At 50.2% G+C, this 17,612-nt stretch overlaps 1 protein-coding gene across 1 annotated transcript in view; it reads right to left on the minus strand.

The window, feature by feature from the left end:
- LOC135898633 (forkhead box protein K2-like) overlaps positions 1–17,612 on the minus strand; it is a 97,601-nt gene that overhangs the window by 9,021 nt on the left and 70,968 nt on the right. The window contains exon 2 of the mRNA XM_065427689.1: positions 12,627–12,821. Within this exon, the coding sequence (XP_065283761.1) occupies positions 12,627–12,820 (194 nt within the window). The 5' untranslated portion in view covers position 12,821. The remainder of the gene's footprint in view (positions 1–12,626; positions 12,822–17,612) is intronic.

Genomic DNA, 17,612 nt, shown 5'->3' on the forward strand with positions numbered 1-17,612 from the left:
AAAATTAAAATATATTAAAATTGCTTCCCCGCAACCTCTGCACTTTCTAGGTATCGTACCTTGTTTGCCTGTGAGATGCGCAAAAATTAACGACTAATTCATTTATCTTAATTCTGGTATTTTACGCGCCAACACTACGATCTGATTATGAAGACACGCCCTAGTGAGGGACTCCGGATCCTACTTGACCGGCTGTGGTTCTTCAAAGAGCGCCTAAATCGAAATACACGGGCTTTATTCTTTTTCTTTCGCCCTCATCATCCCAGATGTATGGCCACCGTGCCCGGGATCCAAATTAAGGACAGATGTGGCTGGTCCCGCCGACGATCAAGGCCGCACACAATGAATGAGCGAACCGCGCACTACTCTCTTTGGACGCGTGATTGTTCGAATCCCAGGTGAGACTGAGAGGCGCACCATCGAAATGCCAGAATGTAATTGGCGTTACCAATCAGACCCAAAATCGACACCACGCCTCTTCCTTAATTCATAAGCGGCAGATGTGTTTAAGAGGAAGCTTCAGCTCGGGCGCAACTCCGACGCGGCCTACTCAAATACATGTAAAAGGCAAAAACGTTTTCTGAGGTAACCCGCCGACCGATTTTGATCAAGTTTGTTGCATTTGAGAGAGACAGTTAAATTCTAGTGACTGTTGCAAGCGGAATTTCGAGTTGTGGCTTGAGTTTTCTTTAAAAAAAGGATTTTCGAAATTTCGGACGTGTGAAAAAATAGAAGCACGAAGTTTACGAATTAATAGCCCTGCATCAAGAACAGATGTCTCTGTTCTGTAAACGGCGTCCATTAGATCGTTGAAAGCGGACAAATTGAACATGTCAATTTATATCTTACGTGACTTTGTTACGTTGTTACAAGGGTTCTGTAAAAGCTGTATTTCCCTATTATTTATTTCTTTTTAATATTCCTCTGTAACATATAAAATTTGTCCACTTTAGATGTGCTATTACATGCAATCCACAGAATTGCGGTACCATTTTTCGTTGCTGAGCTAGAGAGTTGTAAACTTGATAGTTTCGTTTTTTGAAAATGTTCGGATTTTGCCAATTTTTAATAAAAAAATTTGACGACTTATAACAAAGGTTCGAAACCAACAGTCGCTAGATTTTACTTTTTCTTTTATGTGCAAAACACCTCGTCAAATTTGGTGCAGTGCTTGCCTAGAAAAGTGAATTCTCCTTTTACACGTATTTAGGTAGGAGCACCTGAGCTTAAAGCTTCCTCTTAAAGGCGCAACTACAAGTCTGTAGTTACATGTATTCGGAGATGTTAGCTTAAAAGGTATGAAGCAAGCATTACACTTTTTTACGATTACTCGTTTAGTTGATGGTCGTGCATAACGTTAATTAGAAACGCAGATTGATGATGCAGATTAACCAGAGATCACACGGTGGCTTTTCGAGATAGCGTACATTACCAAAGCCTTCATACATTCGGCTTCATTGGCGGTTAAGAAACGTTTCTACCGACGCCCCTGCGTGTTCCACGTCGGGGACGTCATGGACTCCCTCGAAGGCCCACGTCCTCGATGTTGTTGTCCCTACGGGGAATGGTCCCGAGACCGTCGTCGACGCGACGGCCTCAATAGTTGGCCTCTCTGAGGTCTACTGCGTTCAGCACATGGGAGGCCTCAACTTCCAAGTCACCGTCAAGAGCATGGCTTCCATGACTATAATCGTCGATGCTGGCTGCCTCGTCATCGGTGGCGAGCGTTGTCCCGTCGTTCCCGTTGGCCCGCAGGTAACCAACGTAACCTGCCTCTTTTTGCCGTCCTTCGTTCCGAACGAAGTCCTCGTCCAGGCACTATCACCATACGGCAAGGTTCTGTCTGTCAACGCTGCTCTCATGAGCGGACGACGTGGCGTGCTCACGGGCACACGCTTCGTGCGTATGGAAATGAGTGCCACAACCCCGGTCCCAAATTATCTGCGAGTCTCTGGTCATCGTGTGACGTTTGACTACCGCGGCTTGCAACGCGTGTGTCGTCGGTGCGGTTCCAGCGACCACTACCGTGCACAGTGCACCGCAGCGTTCTGTGGCCGTTGTGGCGTCCATGGCCACGAAAGCGACGGGTGTGACCGTCCTTGTCACCCTTGCGGGGTTGGTCACCCTACGGTCGCATGCCCTGTGCTGCGTTCATACTCGGGCGGTGCTGCTGGAGCCTTCCACCCCCCCCCCCCCCTTAGTCAGTAGCAGTCGCGGCTGCGGGGGACGCCGAAACCAAAGCAAGTGCCTTGACACCGCATGAACAGCGTCGGCAAGTGACAAAGAAGCAAGCAGCCCGGGCAGTCACACTTAAGTTTAGTTCATTTAGCATGGGTAGCAGGCCACCGACACATTCATCTTAATGGAATAGCCGATTCTTTAGCACGAGATTCTTTAAATGGCTCGGTCACACCTGTGCTGCCGGCAACTGCGCACATCAGTGCAGTCAGATATAGGCAGTTTTCTTTAACTGAAGACAAAAAAATGAACCTTCTCATTACTAAAATATACAGACATTACGCATCTAAATTGTTCTCGGAATCGACAATAGTGTCCTAGCCCGCAATTCTAAGTACCATATACAAGGATGCGTTGCCGTATTCCACCGCTTATACTTGCACGGATGTTGTCTGGTGGTATCCCCTTTATACTTCCTCTGGAGCGAGCCGGAATCGATAGACCACTTTTTATTATCGTGTCGGCGGTTTTTTACTCACCGAAAACGATGTTTCGAAATTCCGCTTCGAAATCTAGGACTGTCTTTATGCAGTACCGTTATACTCTCACTTGGAGCAACGGCATTAGGATACAGCTACAGGAACGTCTGCCGAGCCACTTATAATTTCCTCTGTGACGCAAAAAGATTGCCTTAATAATATTGCGCTTCATCCATGATTGATCTATCCGAATTAAAAACACAATTTCACAGTTATACTATTAATAATATTGTAGCGAGATATAAGCTATTCTTTGTCATCTGTACATGATCATCATCATGTGGGGCTCATATGGGGTTCTTCTTCATCATCGCTTGTGGGGCTGGCTCTCGAGTGTGCTCCTTGCTGTGGGCGTGGTCGGTTCGCCTAACCTTTTGACGCGGAATAAAAGCCGTGATTACTGCTGCGTCACAAGTGGTGGAGTGTGCTCTTCGGTCCCCCGTCCTCTGACTCCCCGCTCAACCTCCTGGAGCTTCGATCGGGTCGCCGATTGTGCCAGCTGTCCGCCAACATGTCGCAGGACGAGCCCACAGGCACTTCTACTTCCACCATCTCGGCCTCGACTACCCCAGCCGCTCCGTATTGGGTTTTCAGTGGGCACCAGCGTGATCCCCATCTGTTTGCTGGACTTCGCGGTGAAGACGTCGAGGATTGGCTGGACGACTATGACCGAGTGAGTTCGGCTAACCGTTGGGACGATGCGTCCAAGCTGCGTCACGTCGCCTTTTATCTGACAGGTGTAGCGAAGACTTGGTTTTTCAACCATGAGGTTGATTTCACGAACTGGGGTGCTTTCACACAGCAGCTCCGCCAAATCTTCGGCACACCGGCTGTTCGTTCTGCCCTCGCAAAAAAGACGCTCGACACTCGCAAGCAACAACCCGGTGAATCTTATACGTCGTACATCGAGGATGTGCTTGCTCTTTGTCGACGCGTGCACACGGCCATGACCGAATCAGACAGGGTTCGCCACATCCTCAAAGGCATCGGCGCTATTGCTTTCAATGCTTTAGCCATCCAGAACCCCACTACCGTCGCTGATATCGTTGCTACTTGCCAGCGCCTTGACGAACTGGAATCAGTACGGTTGCAGCCGGACACCACTGCAAACACTAGCGCCAACGACCCTACGTTACGAGCAATGATACGCGCAATAATTCGAGAAGAGCTCCAGTATCTTGGCTTAGCAGCAGGACCTATGCCTTCTCATGCCTCCGATACCAATCTGCGAGATGTCATCAAGGAGGAATTGGCATCCATGGCTGGTGCAGCGTACACGGACCCTCTAACACCTAGGGCCCCATCGACGTACGCACAAGTAGCCGCAGCTACTCCAGTCATCGTCCCACCGATGCCTCCAAAACCAACACCGGCTCACATCGCTTCCATGACTACCAGCGCACCTACCCAAACCAGCTATCCGCAGTGGCGTCCTCCTCGTCCCATCTGCTACTACTGCGGCTATCGCGGCCACATAGCGCGTTTTTGCCGCAAGCGCCAGCAAGACGAGCGTCGCGGCTATGACGTATACGAACGGGATGACTTTTCGCCCGGAGCTACTTTCCAACGTCTAGGGAGCTTCCATGACCAACGCCGTCCTTATGGTCCACCGCGCGGACGCTCTCCATCGCCTACTGTAGCATCCGAGACGGCTTACCGTCCTGCGAGACGCCGCTCGCCGTCACCCCTTCGCCGCTCTACGTCCCCACTGAGACCTGCTTCTCAATTCGCCGAGCGTCGTCCGGAAAACTAAATTATGCAGCTTTTGGAGGAAAAGCTGCATCGAACGACAGGACTGAAATTCCTCCATCGCGTCCGTACAATGTGATATTGGTTGCAGTCGAAGGTGTACAAGTAGAAGCTTTAGTAGACACTGGTGCTAGTGTTTCAGTCATTCACCGTGATTTGTGTTCGCGACTTCGGAAAGTTACGACCCCCTATGAAGGACCTACGCTACTCGCTGCTCAAGGGGCCTCCATTCGACCTATCGCCATGTGCACAGCTCGTATTTCCATCGATGGACTTCTACATCACGTACAATTTGCAGTGCTAAGTTCGTGTGCCCAGCAGCTCATATTGGGATGGGATTTTCTTTCTATGGCCTCCGCCTCCATCTGCTGTGGACAACGCGTTCTCCATATGACCGACACGACCTATTCACTTCATGCAGATGACACACCCCTTCACTTCCTTGCTGCAGAAGATACCGCGTTACCTCCTCGCCATCAAAGCATCGTTACTATCACGTCTGATGTGATTGACTGCGGCGACGTGCTCGTCTTACCATCTGCACGCTGTCTTGCAAGAGGGATAGCCTTTGCATCAGGGCTCGTTAGGTTTGATGATGGCTCTGCACTTCTCTACGCTACAAACCCGACATCCGAAAAGATTCTCATCCCTAAAGGCACTACATTGGCTTGCGCCACTGCATCAGAGTCTATATCTGTTATTTCCTTTAAACCAGCTTCCTCAGAAGGTCTCTGTACCGGACGGGCCGCATCTCCTTCAGCTCTTGCAGCTGCCATCAGTTCCGACCTGACACCTTCGCAGTCACAACAATTGCTTGCTTTGCTCCAAAAACATGAAGCTTCCTTTGACGCGCATTCATCTTCGTTGGGAAAGACTTCGATTACGACGCATCGGATAGAGACAGATGGTACATCCATCGTGCGCCGTAGACCATATCGCGTATCGCTAGCCGAGAGGAAAGTCATTGACGAGAACGTCACCGACATGCTCCAACGCAACATAATACGCCCCTCTGCTAGCCCTTGGTCTTCCCCCGTTGTTTTGGTTCGCAAAAAAGACGGCTCTGTTCGATTTTGTGTCGACTACCGAGCACTTAACAAGATCACACGCAAGGATGTATACCCTATGCCGCGAATAGACGATGCCTTGGATTCCCTGCAGGGTGCCGAGTACTTCTCCAGCATCGATCTGCGTTCCGGCTACTGGCAGATACCTATGCATGAGGACGATAAGGAGAAAACAGCGTTTTCAACACCAGATGGGCTCTACGAGTTTAATGTCATGTCATTCGGCCTTTGCAATGCGCCCGCAACGTTCGAGCGCATGATTGACACCGTACTTCGTGGCCTAAAGTGGAAGACTTGCCTGTGCTATCTCGACGATATTGTTGTTTTCTCGTCAACCTTCTCTCAGCACCTGCAACGTCTGGATGAAGTTCTCACGTGCCTTGCCAACGCTGGACTTCAGCTAAACACCAAGAAATGCCATTTTGCGAGCAAGACGATCAAAGTTCTAGGTCACATTGTGAGCAAAGATGGCATTCGTCCTGACCCTGACAAGGTTTCCGCAGTTCAGCACTTCCCTCGTCCCGAAAAGACCAAAGATTTGCGTAGTTTCTTAGGCCTCGCTTCCTATTTTCGGCGATTCATACGGGGCTTCGCCTCAATAGCGTCACCTCTGCACAAATTACTGGGTTCTAATGTTCCCTTTGTGTGGTCTCCCGAATGTGAATCTGCGTTCACCCATCTGAAGCAAGCTCTTACATCTGAACCAGTACTACGCCATTTTGATGAAGCTGCTCCTACCCTCCTGCATACGGATGCTAGTGGTCACGGAATTGGTGGCGTTCTCCTACAGCGAGACGACACTTTAGGTGAGAGGGTCGTCGCATACGCAAGTCGCGTTCTGACAAACGCCGAAAAGAATTACACCATCACGGAGCAGGAATGTCTAGCTATCATTTGGTCTGTGCAGAAGTTTCGACCTTATCTTCACGGCCGCCACTTTACGGTCGTTACAGACCATCATGCATTATGCTGGCTTTCGACGCTGAAGACCTTGTCTGGACGACTTGGTCGGTGGATTCTTCGTTTGCAAGAATACGACTTTACCATTACCTACAAGTGCGGGAAAAAACACCAAGACGCAGACGCGCTTTCTCGCTGTCCGCTTCCTACGACACCATGCAATGGAGCTCCAACTACCATCCGTGACAAGCTTTCGCTCAATCCCTCCTCAGATGCTTTCTTGTTGGCCACTGTCGACGAGATGCCTCCACACGACAACAAATCCTTCCAATTTCATCAACTTGCCGACTCTTACTGTCGGCGCATCATTGACCACCTTCAAGGAGCTTCGCGCCCGCCTAACGCCCGCCTTCGTCGGCAGCTGACGCAATTTAAGATTGACAACCGCGTCCTATACCGTCATGTCTATCACCCTGACGGTCAACGCTGGGTTCCTGTTCTGCCACGCTCTCTACGTGCTCATGTCCTGCGGGCTTCTCACGACGACATGTCTGCTGGTCACCTTGGTTTCCAGAAAACCTATGACCGCATCAAAGGGCGCTTCTATTGGCCTGGATTGTCCGCCAGTGTAGCGAGGTATGTCGCTTCCTGCGCTCTATGTCAGCGTCGAAAGCTCCCTACATCAGCTCCAAGCGGACAACTGCAACCGGTTCCATGTCCGTCGCAACCATTTGAGGTCGTTGGAGTTGACCTATATGGCCCTCTTCCTGTGACTCTCACCGGTAAACGATGGATTGTGACAGCCGTTGATCACTTGACACGCTACGCCGAAACAACTTGTGTGAGTTCTGCCTCAGCCTCTGAAGTTGCTGCATTCGTACTTCAATCCTTAATACTGCGTCACGGTGCTCCTCGCGTCCTCCTGAGCGACCGTGGAAAAGCATTCCTCTCGCAACTACTAGACGAAGTACTCCGAGCCTCCGGAACCACCCACAAGACTACCTCCAGTTACCATCCGCAAAGCAACGGCCTCACAGAGCGATTTCATCGCACGCTGTCAGACATGTTAGCCATGTACATTGACCCGGATCACAGAAACTGGGACGCAATTTTACCATTCGTGACCTTTGCATATAATACCGCCGTTCAACGCACGACCGGTTACTCGCCATTCTACCTTGTCTATGGTCGTTCGCCCTCTTCCTGTCTTGACGTCTCTTTCTTCGCGCCAACTGTCCATCAATGTCCTTCCTCCTGCGAAGAATATGTGTCCCGCGTTCTGCGTTGCCGCCAGCTCGCCCGCATCAACACCGAAGCACGGCAACAGGACCGCAAGCAGCATTACGACGCCTCTCATCGCGTCGTGTGCTTCCGCCCTGGCGAGGAAGTGCTACTCCGGACACCAGTTCGTACTCCTGGCTTGTGTGACAAGTTTCAGCTTCGGTTCATCGGCCCCTACAAAGTCATGGAGCAGACTTCTCCAGTGAACTATCGCGTGGAACCAGTTATTGTTCCAAATGACCGCCGCTGCCGCGCCGCTGAGATTGTCCACGTTTCCCGTATGAAACCTTTCACGAGACGTTCACCGCCCCTTTGAGTTGCGGCCAGGATGGCCGCTCTCGCGCGAGGGGACATTAGTGTAGCGAGATATAAGCTATTCTTTGTCATCTGTACATGATCATCATCATGTGGGGCTCATATGGGGTTCTTCTTCATCATCGCTTGTGGGGCTGGCTCTCGAGTGTGCTCCTTGCTGTGGGCGTGGTCGGTTCGCCTAACCTTTTGACGCGGAATAAAAGCCGTGATTACTGCTGCGTCACAATATTATTATTCAAACGATAACTTGCTCATTTTTTACGTCTATCCCTACCTCATATATTTTATTCATAAGTTCGTGTTAATATTCCTAAGCAAGCTGACCGCCTTATTATACACTGCTTTCTTTAATTTATTATCGGTTCGCTTCTTGATTATTCATTTATTTTCCTTTTTTATTACTACTTTATTTATTAACTAATTTATTTCATTTCTCAATCATATTACCACCCGGTTCGTAGCCCATCTTCCACAGTGGGTTTGTGCCATTATTTCTTCTTCTTCTTCTTCTTCTTCTTCTTCTTCTTCTTCTTCTTCTTCTTCTTCTTCTTCTTCTTCTTCTTCTTCTTCTTCTTCTTCTTCTTCTTCTTCTCCTCCTCCTCCTCCTCCTCCTCCTCCTCCTCCTCCTCCTCCTCCTTCTTCTGCTTCGCCAGCCTCCTCGACCGAAAAAAAAGACCGTGCTATTGATGACGTGGCTTATCGCAAACACGCCCTGTTCGCTGGCCTCCCGAGCAGCAAAGAACACGCATGTTGTGGCCGATAGCGGCTCCATTTCGGCTGCTACCATCAGTCCGCCTGATCGCACCGCGGGCTTTTAAACATGGCTAAAACATCTCACCCTACAATTTCTACTCTCGATACGCCCACGAAATTTGCTGTGGCTTCACCCACCTCAATTAGGTCGGTTGTTACGACGCCGCATCCGATTTGTGGCTCTTCTGCAGAAGCCACCGCGCCGTTGCGTCTCAATAAGCCCCCGGCTCTGCCATAGTTCTCGGTGACGATGAAATCAATCCCGCAGCCCAACCGCTGCCGCCGCCGCCGACGCCGCCGCCGCCGTCGTCGTCGTCGTCGTCGTCGTCGTCATCATCATCATCATCATCATCATCATCATCATCATCATCATCATCATCATCATCATCATCATCATCATCATCTTCTTCTTCTTCTTCTTTTTCTTCTTCTTCTTCTTCTTCTTCTTCTTCTTCTTCTTCTTCTTCTTCTTCTTCGTCTTCTTTTCTTCTTCTTCTTCATCATCATCATCATCATCTTTATCTTTATCAGAAAAGAGCCTCGGAGTTGATAGTAGCGCTGGTCTCTCGCTAAGCCTGGATGTACTCGACGTAGAAATGGCGTTCCCACGAGACGTAAAGCGTGCCTCATGTGTCTTCAGCTGACAACGCGGGACATCATCCGGGATTCTAGGCACGTGACGTGTACGTCATGGACCTCATATATATATAGCCGTGCGGAGCGAACAATGAACGTACCGTTCTTCTACGTTCACCATGCAGTCCTTTTGGTGTTTCTGCTGGAGGTTCTCGTCGTCGTACTTGGCCCCAATGTCTTCGTTGAATCCCCTGTTGTGTATCTACTGTGAACATTCTCGCACCCTGTTTTTCCCTCACTGTAGCAGGCATACATTTCGATCTCGTCCAGCTTCGTGTCTGCACACGTTGACCCTGTTGCCGTTTCTGTGGACTCGTGTTCTGTAGCCCTGTATCCGTTGCTTGCATGTTTGGTGTGATGCAGTCGATATTCGTCCTTATTTGGTACCCAAGTAGCAACTGTGCAGGAGACTTTCCATCATTCCTGAGGTGTAACAGTCCGTCAAATTATCCTAGTCATCATCATGATCATCATCATGATGATCATCATCATCAGCAGCAGCAGCAGCAGCAGCAGCAACAGCAGCAGCAGCAGCAGCCTGGTTACGCGCACTGCAGGGCAAAGGCCTCTACCATACTTCTCCAACTACTCCGGTCATGCACTAATTGTGGCCATGTTGTCCCTGCAAACTTCTTAATCTCATCCGCCCATCTAACTTTCTGCCGCCCTCTGCTACGCTTCCCTTCCCTTGGAATCCATTCCGTAACTCTTAATGACCATCGGTTATCTTCCCTCCTCATTACGTGTCCTGCCCATGCCCATTTCTTTTTCTTGATTTCAACAAAGATATCATTAACTCGCGTTTGTTCCCTCACCCAATCAGCTCTTTTCTTATCCCTTAACGTTACACCTATCATTCTTCTTTCCATAGCTCGTTGCGTCGTTCTCAATTTAAGTAGAGCCCTTTTCGTAAGCCTCCAGGTTTCTGCCCCGTATGTGAGTACTGGTAAGACACAGCTGTTATAAACTTTTCTCTTGAGGGATAATGGCAACCTGCTGTTCATGATCTGAGAATGCCTGCCAAACACACCCCAGCCCATTCTTATTCTTCTGATTATTTCAGTCTCATGATCCGGATCCGCAGTCACTACCTGCCCTAAGTAGATGTATTCCCTTACCACTTCCAGTGCCTCACTACCTATCGTAAACTGCTGTTTTCTTCCGAGACTGTTAAACATTACTTTAGTTTTCTGCAGATTAATTTCTGCTATTACCTTAGTAAATACTTTGTAGGCAACGGACAGTAAGCTAGTGCACCCTGGTGCACTGCGGTGAAGTTCGACAGATAGCCGAAGAGTTAGTGTCCAAAATTGCTCGACGTGGCAGGAGTATAGATTTTATGAAAAAGGCAAGGAACGACTGCACTTGCAACCTGATGAAAAATCTGGTAAGTTGCTAAGTGTCTGCTTCATCGCCCCGCTCACCACCACCTGGACCACGACGTGAACGCCAGAATCGCCGCATCACTCACGATTGCGTACAACGTTCCAGCGCGTCCAGAAAGCTACCAGATCGTCCACAGAGAAATATTACTGGTACGGGTTGCGCTAGACGGGGACACAGTAAGGCACACAGATAAGCAAACGCAACCCATACCAGCATGTAATGCCAACGTCCCCCAAGAAGCAGCGCTCCCAAAGAAATGTTGGGCCTTCTGCTTGTGTTTCAGCAGTCCTTCAGATGTGCGATGACAGGCTTTACTCCCTGAAAGAGCCGCTTCACGTGACTGCCGGACTCTACTTCCGGACAAAAACTAACCTGTGACCCCTTTTCTTCGTTTGTTGTTTCATTGCGTAACTGCAGAGAGAACGGAGCCGCGCTTCTTGTCATATTTGCAATGGTAGTGCAGGCGGCAGCATACATAAGGCGTTTCGTAGAATTGAATTAGGCGATTTTACGTGCCGAAACCACTTTCTGATTATGAGGCACGCTGTAGTGGGCGGATTCCGGAAATTTTGACCACCTGGGCTTCTTTAATGCGCACCTAAATCTACGTATACGGGTGCTTTCGCATTTCGCCCCCATCGAAATGCGGCCGCCGCGGCCAGGAATTGATTCGATCCCGCGACCTCGTGCTCAGAAGCCCAAGACCACATCCACAGAACAACCACGGCGGGTGAACCGTTTCGCTGTACGCGTGCTTCGCTGTACGCGAGCTATCGGGAGAGCCGACAGCAGCAACCGTCACCTGACATGGTCCACAATAAGGTCCCGGAAAGGGCTCCACAGCGAATAAGAAGCTTCCCCCAAATACCGGGTCTGGTGAAACGGTCACCACTTTGGGACCCGTTTCCGCTCAATTGCGCGCGGGAGACATATACGTTTCCCTTCGAGAGATCTCGGAGGCCATGGTGAAGCCTCCCCCAAATGCGGGGTCTGGTGAAACGGTCACCACTTTCGGTCCCATTTCCGCTCAATCGCGCGCGGGAGACATATACGCTTCCCTTTAAGGGATCTCGGAGACCATGGTGAAGCCTCCCCCAAATACCGGGTCCGGTGAAACGGTCGCCATTTTGGGTCCCATTTCCGCTCAATCGCGCGCGAGAGACATATACGCTTCCCTTTAAGGGATCTCGGAGACCATGGTGAAGCCTCCCCCAAATACCGGGTCCGGTGAAACGGTCGCCATTTTGGGTCCCATTTCCGCTCAATCGCGCGCGAGAGACATATACGCTTCCCTTTAAGGGATCTCGGAGACCATGGTGAAGCTTCCCCCAAATACCGGGTCCGGTGAAACGGTCGCCATTTTGGGTCCCATTTCCGCTCAATCGCGCGCGAGAGACATATACGCTTCCCTTTAAGGGATCTCGGAGACCATGGTGAAGCCTCCCCCAAATACCGGGTCCGGTGAAACGGTCACCACTTTGGGTCCCATTTCCGCTCAATCGCGCGCGAGAGACATATACGCTTCCCTTTAAGGGATCTCGGAGACCATGGTGAAGCTTCCCCCAAATACCGGGTCCGGTGAAACGGTCGCCATTTTGGGTCCCATTTCCGCTCAATCGCGCGCGAGAGACATATACGCTTCCCTTTAAGGGATCTCGGAGACCATGGTGAAGCCTCCCCCAAATACCGGGTCCGGTGAAACGGTCACCACTTTGGGTCCCATTTCCGCTTAACCGCGCGCGGGAGACATATACGCTTCCCTTCTAGAGGTCTCGGAGGCCACGGTAAGAGCCGGCGCATAATAAACGCGGTGTATACTCGCCTGGAGACGGCGCTGTGGGCGGCCGCGGAGCCGTGCAGCGCGGCCTTGGCAGCGACGCACCCGGAGCCACACCCGGGCGGACTCGCCGGCGGCGTCGGAGGCGTCGGTGCCCCGATGCGAGTCATGATGTTCAGGTTCTGCAGCCAGTGCAGGCTCGTCAGGGCGTCGTCCACGTTGCCGTCGGCAGCCGCCATGCTGCGCGGGAAAGAAGGAGGAGGAGGAGATTTTAATGAAGAGATAGGAGGAGAGGTCGGGCTGGAGAGCGTGTATCTATAACCAGCTACTCCTCACTGGGGAAAGGGGAAGTGGAAATATAGGGAAAGGTAGGTGGCAGGTGATTATGTTATGGTGCAATGAGCTACTAGCTATAATGAGCTATACGTAGTATGAACGTACGTCATTCAAGTATACTCCGCGACTTCCGGTTTACGGCGGCGCCATGTTGGGGAACCTATAGGCCTATATGCGCGCGCCTGTTGATAAGGTACCCCAAGATGGCGGAAGGTCGCGGAAGCAGACGACAGCAGCGGATGTGACGTTACGCGCATACTATGTATATACACGTTGTCCAATACGCGGATGCGCACAGTAGACGCAATGCACACGAGAGTAATCTTGTCCACACAAACATTTATCGCGTAAAAACATTTCGCACTGTCTGCACGTCTCACAGGTTCTAGAGGCGATCGTCTAAACCAGCCTCTCGTGGAAAGCACAAGAGTGACTTTATGGCACTTTGGGCGTGGTCAACTCTTCTCCACGCGCCTGAAATCTTTTCTTCCGAAAAGGGGCGGGAGTCCAAGAAGTCAACACTAGACGTAAAGACCACGCACGTATAGAGACGATTTTATTTTGGACTCGACTTGTACTTTTGCGAGATACAATTTGCCAGCTTTGAGCGCAGTGACGTCAAGCTATAGCACTGTCACGTGAGACGCCGGGCGCATTCGTACGACCTTTTTTTTTTTGACGCGTACAAATCGACTGTAGTATCGTGTATTCGGCTGTTATACAGATGGAAAAGCCACGGCCGTCAACAGGCCAACGTGATGGCACTCGAACGCTTATGTGATATACACTAGCGAGGGTGCGAATGTGATTCATGTTAGAGTTCTACTTTGGACGTACAAGCTGATTACCGTTCACGGGATACCGCGTGACAGGAGGCCGCGCTAGGTGAGCGGTGTAAAGCCTCTTGGGATAGAGGGGCTTTGGAGCGGTGGCGTTGGTTGCGGCGTCTTGTGGCGAAAAGGTGAACGAGAGTAGCGTTCTACTAAGCTGCGCGGGGGCCAAGTTAGGGCCAAGGCGTTGGCAGGAGCGCATTCGCTAACAGGCAGTCGTCTCCTTCTTTAAAAAAATAATAATAGAGGAAATGAGGGGTAAAAGAAAAGGAAATCTACTACGCGTACGTGATTGTAGTTGGAATTGTTGCAATCAGTGTTTAGTGTTCGCATGCTGCGCCAGCGTCACAGAAGTCACCCCCGTCGCCGGCGCTTCCGTCCATGTTATCTGTATTCCGGTATCCCGTAACGTGTGATAAGGGATACGTTGGTGGAGAGGTTAGAGCTTACTGGATTCGGCGTGTCTTTTTATGTATTGCCGCCTTGCGGAATTCCGGAACGCCAGAGACGTAGACGGCCGCAGCAGCGATGGCGGCGACATCTTCTGGTCGTTTGTCGAACAACAAAGCGTCAAAGCAGAGTTCTTAGACCGTTCGCATATGCATTGCCACTTTATAGAATTAAGCCTTACAGGAGGCGTTTGCGTCTACAGGACGTTTACAGGAGATGTGAGCGGCCACGCTGGTAGCGCCATCCCGCGGCGCAGATTTTACTTGTAGAGGACACAGCTATTATTTCAGCCAGCAATCATATTGTGCTTAGCTGCTGGTGTCACGAGACCGCAATGACATGACTATTAACACGAAGTCATCTTTTTCTATCTTCTTTACTTTCCTTCGACGAGAACAGCCACGTAAAAAAAAACGTTTTGTAATACGTTGTGGTGAGACATTAGCTTCGCAAGATGTCACTAACAGCGTTGTTACTGCCGACCACACGGCTCCAGGAACCGGGCATTCCGTAAATGGCAATATAGCGTAGTGGTTTACGAACAACCTGACAGCCCCTAAAGGCGTTATTGTGTTTCCCGATTTTCTAATTGAAGGAGAAGACACTAATTACTGTTCGGCGTTCTTGATAATGTTCCTGCGGAAACGCACACTATAGTCCGTGGGTTCCTTATATAGTGCTCGCAGGTCTGCGTCTCTCTTGACGCAGATAGTACCACCAAATGCATTACCACGCACGCCTTTCGAGCGAAACGTTAAAAAATTAAGACAAAAAGAAAAGGAGGGGTGTGGGTGGAGGAGGGGGAAGGTGACACTCAGTCCTTCTTCCGTGAGTTCGGTTCCGAATCAGTTAAAGGGCTTTCGAGAGGGTGGGACATTAGAAGTTGTTCACGAAACGATTGCCGGGCGTCTAAACGTTGTCTGGCATTAACGGACAGACTCAAAACACGAGAAAGAAAAGTCGACGGGATGCACACACTCACACACACGACATTTAGTTCCAGGTACAAACATGCGACTTCCTTCCTCTTATTGTTCGTGCGAGAATCATTATTTAACGCCGTCTTTCCTTTCTCGCTGATAACAGCGGAGTGAAATGCGGGCACTAAAGATAACGGTCAATTTAAAGAATCATTACAGTCAAATTCTCCCTCCCTTTCCTCCCTCCCACCCCGCCCTATCTAAAGCCCTGAAAACGCTTCGATGAAGTAACCACTGCCGCTGCTAATGACAATTAGGCTGGACAACATTACCAGACGCTCAGATAAGAATAAACGGAAGGATGGAGTATGGATGGAAACTGGGGAAGCGGCCAGGGGAAGGCAGGAAAGGAGAGAAAGACGAAATGGGCAAAAGGAACAGAAAAAAAAGAATGCACACAGAACGCCGCCACGATATATAGCTTGCTCGACTGGCCGGCTACAGGCCAATCGATGTGAGGTGTGTGTGAAGGCGAGTCCGCGGGAAAAATGAGAGAGGAGGTGGGGGGGAAGGATCACGAGGCTTCCGCCTAAGTGCAATGAAAGAACCTCAGCTCTTTTCCTCCTCTCACTCGTCTCGGCTGAGTCGTCACGCCCCAAGTGAGTTTCGCTCGAACCACCGTCGATTTTTTTTGTTTCTTTCAGTTGAGCAAGTTATTCTCTCCCCTTCTCCCGTCTTCTCTCCACGGTGCGTTTTTTTCCAGCTGCAGCCGACATCATTGGCTGTCAGAGACGATAGAAAGAGACTGGAGAAAAAGAAAGAAAGGCGAAATTTTCTTGAATGAATTAGTTGTTGAGGCAGTCGGCAATGGAGTTACTTGGCTCAAGTATGAGCGAATATCATGAACCAAGAAAACGTATGTACGTAGACAGATAACCTAGGGATCAAGCCAACGGGTATCATCACTCCGGCATAAGGCGCAAGGGCCGCAAATTGTGCTTCAGCAACACATTGCTCGCGGTGAGGGCGTTTCGCCGAACCATGTGCTCACAGTTTCACGTTAAGAGGTGGATGTCGGGAGAACCGAGCAATGCACCATTTATTTCGTTAACCTTCATGCGTGTTTACGTTACAGATATAAACTGGCATGCGTTGATCTATGTCGTTTCTCTAAAGCGAAACTTTGTTGGCTTGAAAGCGTGTACCGCTGAAACGTACGGTCAGTTGCGGCAAAGCTAATACAAGCCCACACGCACACACAACTTCATTTTGTTCCGGGAATCGAACACGGGAAAAGGAGGAGCCTCCTCGCAAAATATTGTGAGCCATGCCACTCTGGGAAGGTGGATGAACAGCGAAGCTGTTTCGCACACGACACAGAGGTGACACACAATTTTGAACAAAGGCACGAACACATTTATTGTCTCGATCGGTGATCATCGTGACGATAGGTAAGCACACACCTTCTCGTATTACCTTTGTTATTATTATATTAATTCCATAATATTCGCGTCTATATAGCCCGGACTCCCGAGGAGCAACGTGCCTGCGAAGAGCGACGGCAGGAGTATATACGAGGGCGCAATCGTAGTAGGAGGGCGACAAAGACCACCGATGACGATCGTGCCCGAAACTCCAAGCGCATGCGGGACTTCGCTTTTCGTTGGCGCGTCGCTCCTCGGGAGTCCAGAATATACGCGGCCTTCCCCATTAAGACGACAAAGGACAAGAGAAATTCAAAACGGAGAACGGCAACGTCTCTTTCTGGTTTTTATATACATTCGCGTGAACGACGGAATCACCGTCCCGAGGAGCTAGAGAAAAGTAGACACGCGCGACGTTTCGACGGCAGCGCCACCATGGGAGAGTGGTAGGTAAGGAAACTAGATACGCAAGCGCTTGGAACGCTGACAAAGAGAGGGCGGTGTGAACGCGTGGACATGGCCGACGCGGGTTGGCCTTTTGGACTAACATCCGACCGCGTGGTGCATCATTAGCCCTATGGACACCATAGCTTGACCTATGAGCGGACACTTATGTCATTTTCTGTTTGCTTTTACGCTTCGTTTCTTTTCTCGTTTGGCTTTTTCTTACCCTTATTATTTTTAACATTCCAATCAAAACCTCCGTCCTTACAGGTCCCGGAGCCTATTACCCGGACACAGGGGTACGTGCCATTACGCTTGGAAGATTTCTGCACAATCACAAGGAACGGCCCACATTTTCGTTGGCGAAGAACAAAAATGCATGGAACACTAGCCATAAACAGCTTCGCAGTAGAAGGCCAGTCTTCTGGAAAGCTTAAATAGCAGAGCGACCATCCGAAAAAAATCGTTGGTCCCGGGTGAGGTGGCCGAACCAGGATGACTGCGAACTTCTCGAAGTGCGAAACTTCCTTTGAGAGAAACCTGTGTGGGTTTCCTATGTGGCTTAGTGCTGCTATTCGCTACTATGTGATGGACGATCATTCTTCTGCTTCATGGCCCTGGTTCTTC

This window comes from Dermacentor albipictus, chromosome 8 (genome assembly GCF_038994185.2).
Source record: "Dermacentor albipictus isolate Rhodes 1998 colony chromosome 8, USDA_Dalb.pri_finalv2, whole genome shotgun sequence".
Lineage (NCBI taxonomy): Eukaryota > Metazoa > Arthropoda > Arachnida > Ixodida > Ixodidae > Dermacentor > Dermacentor albipictus.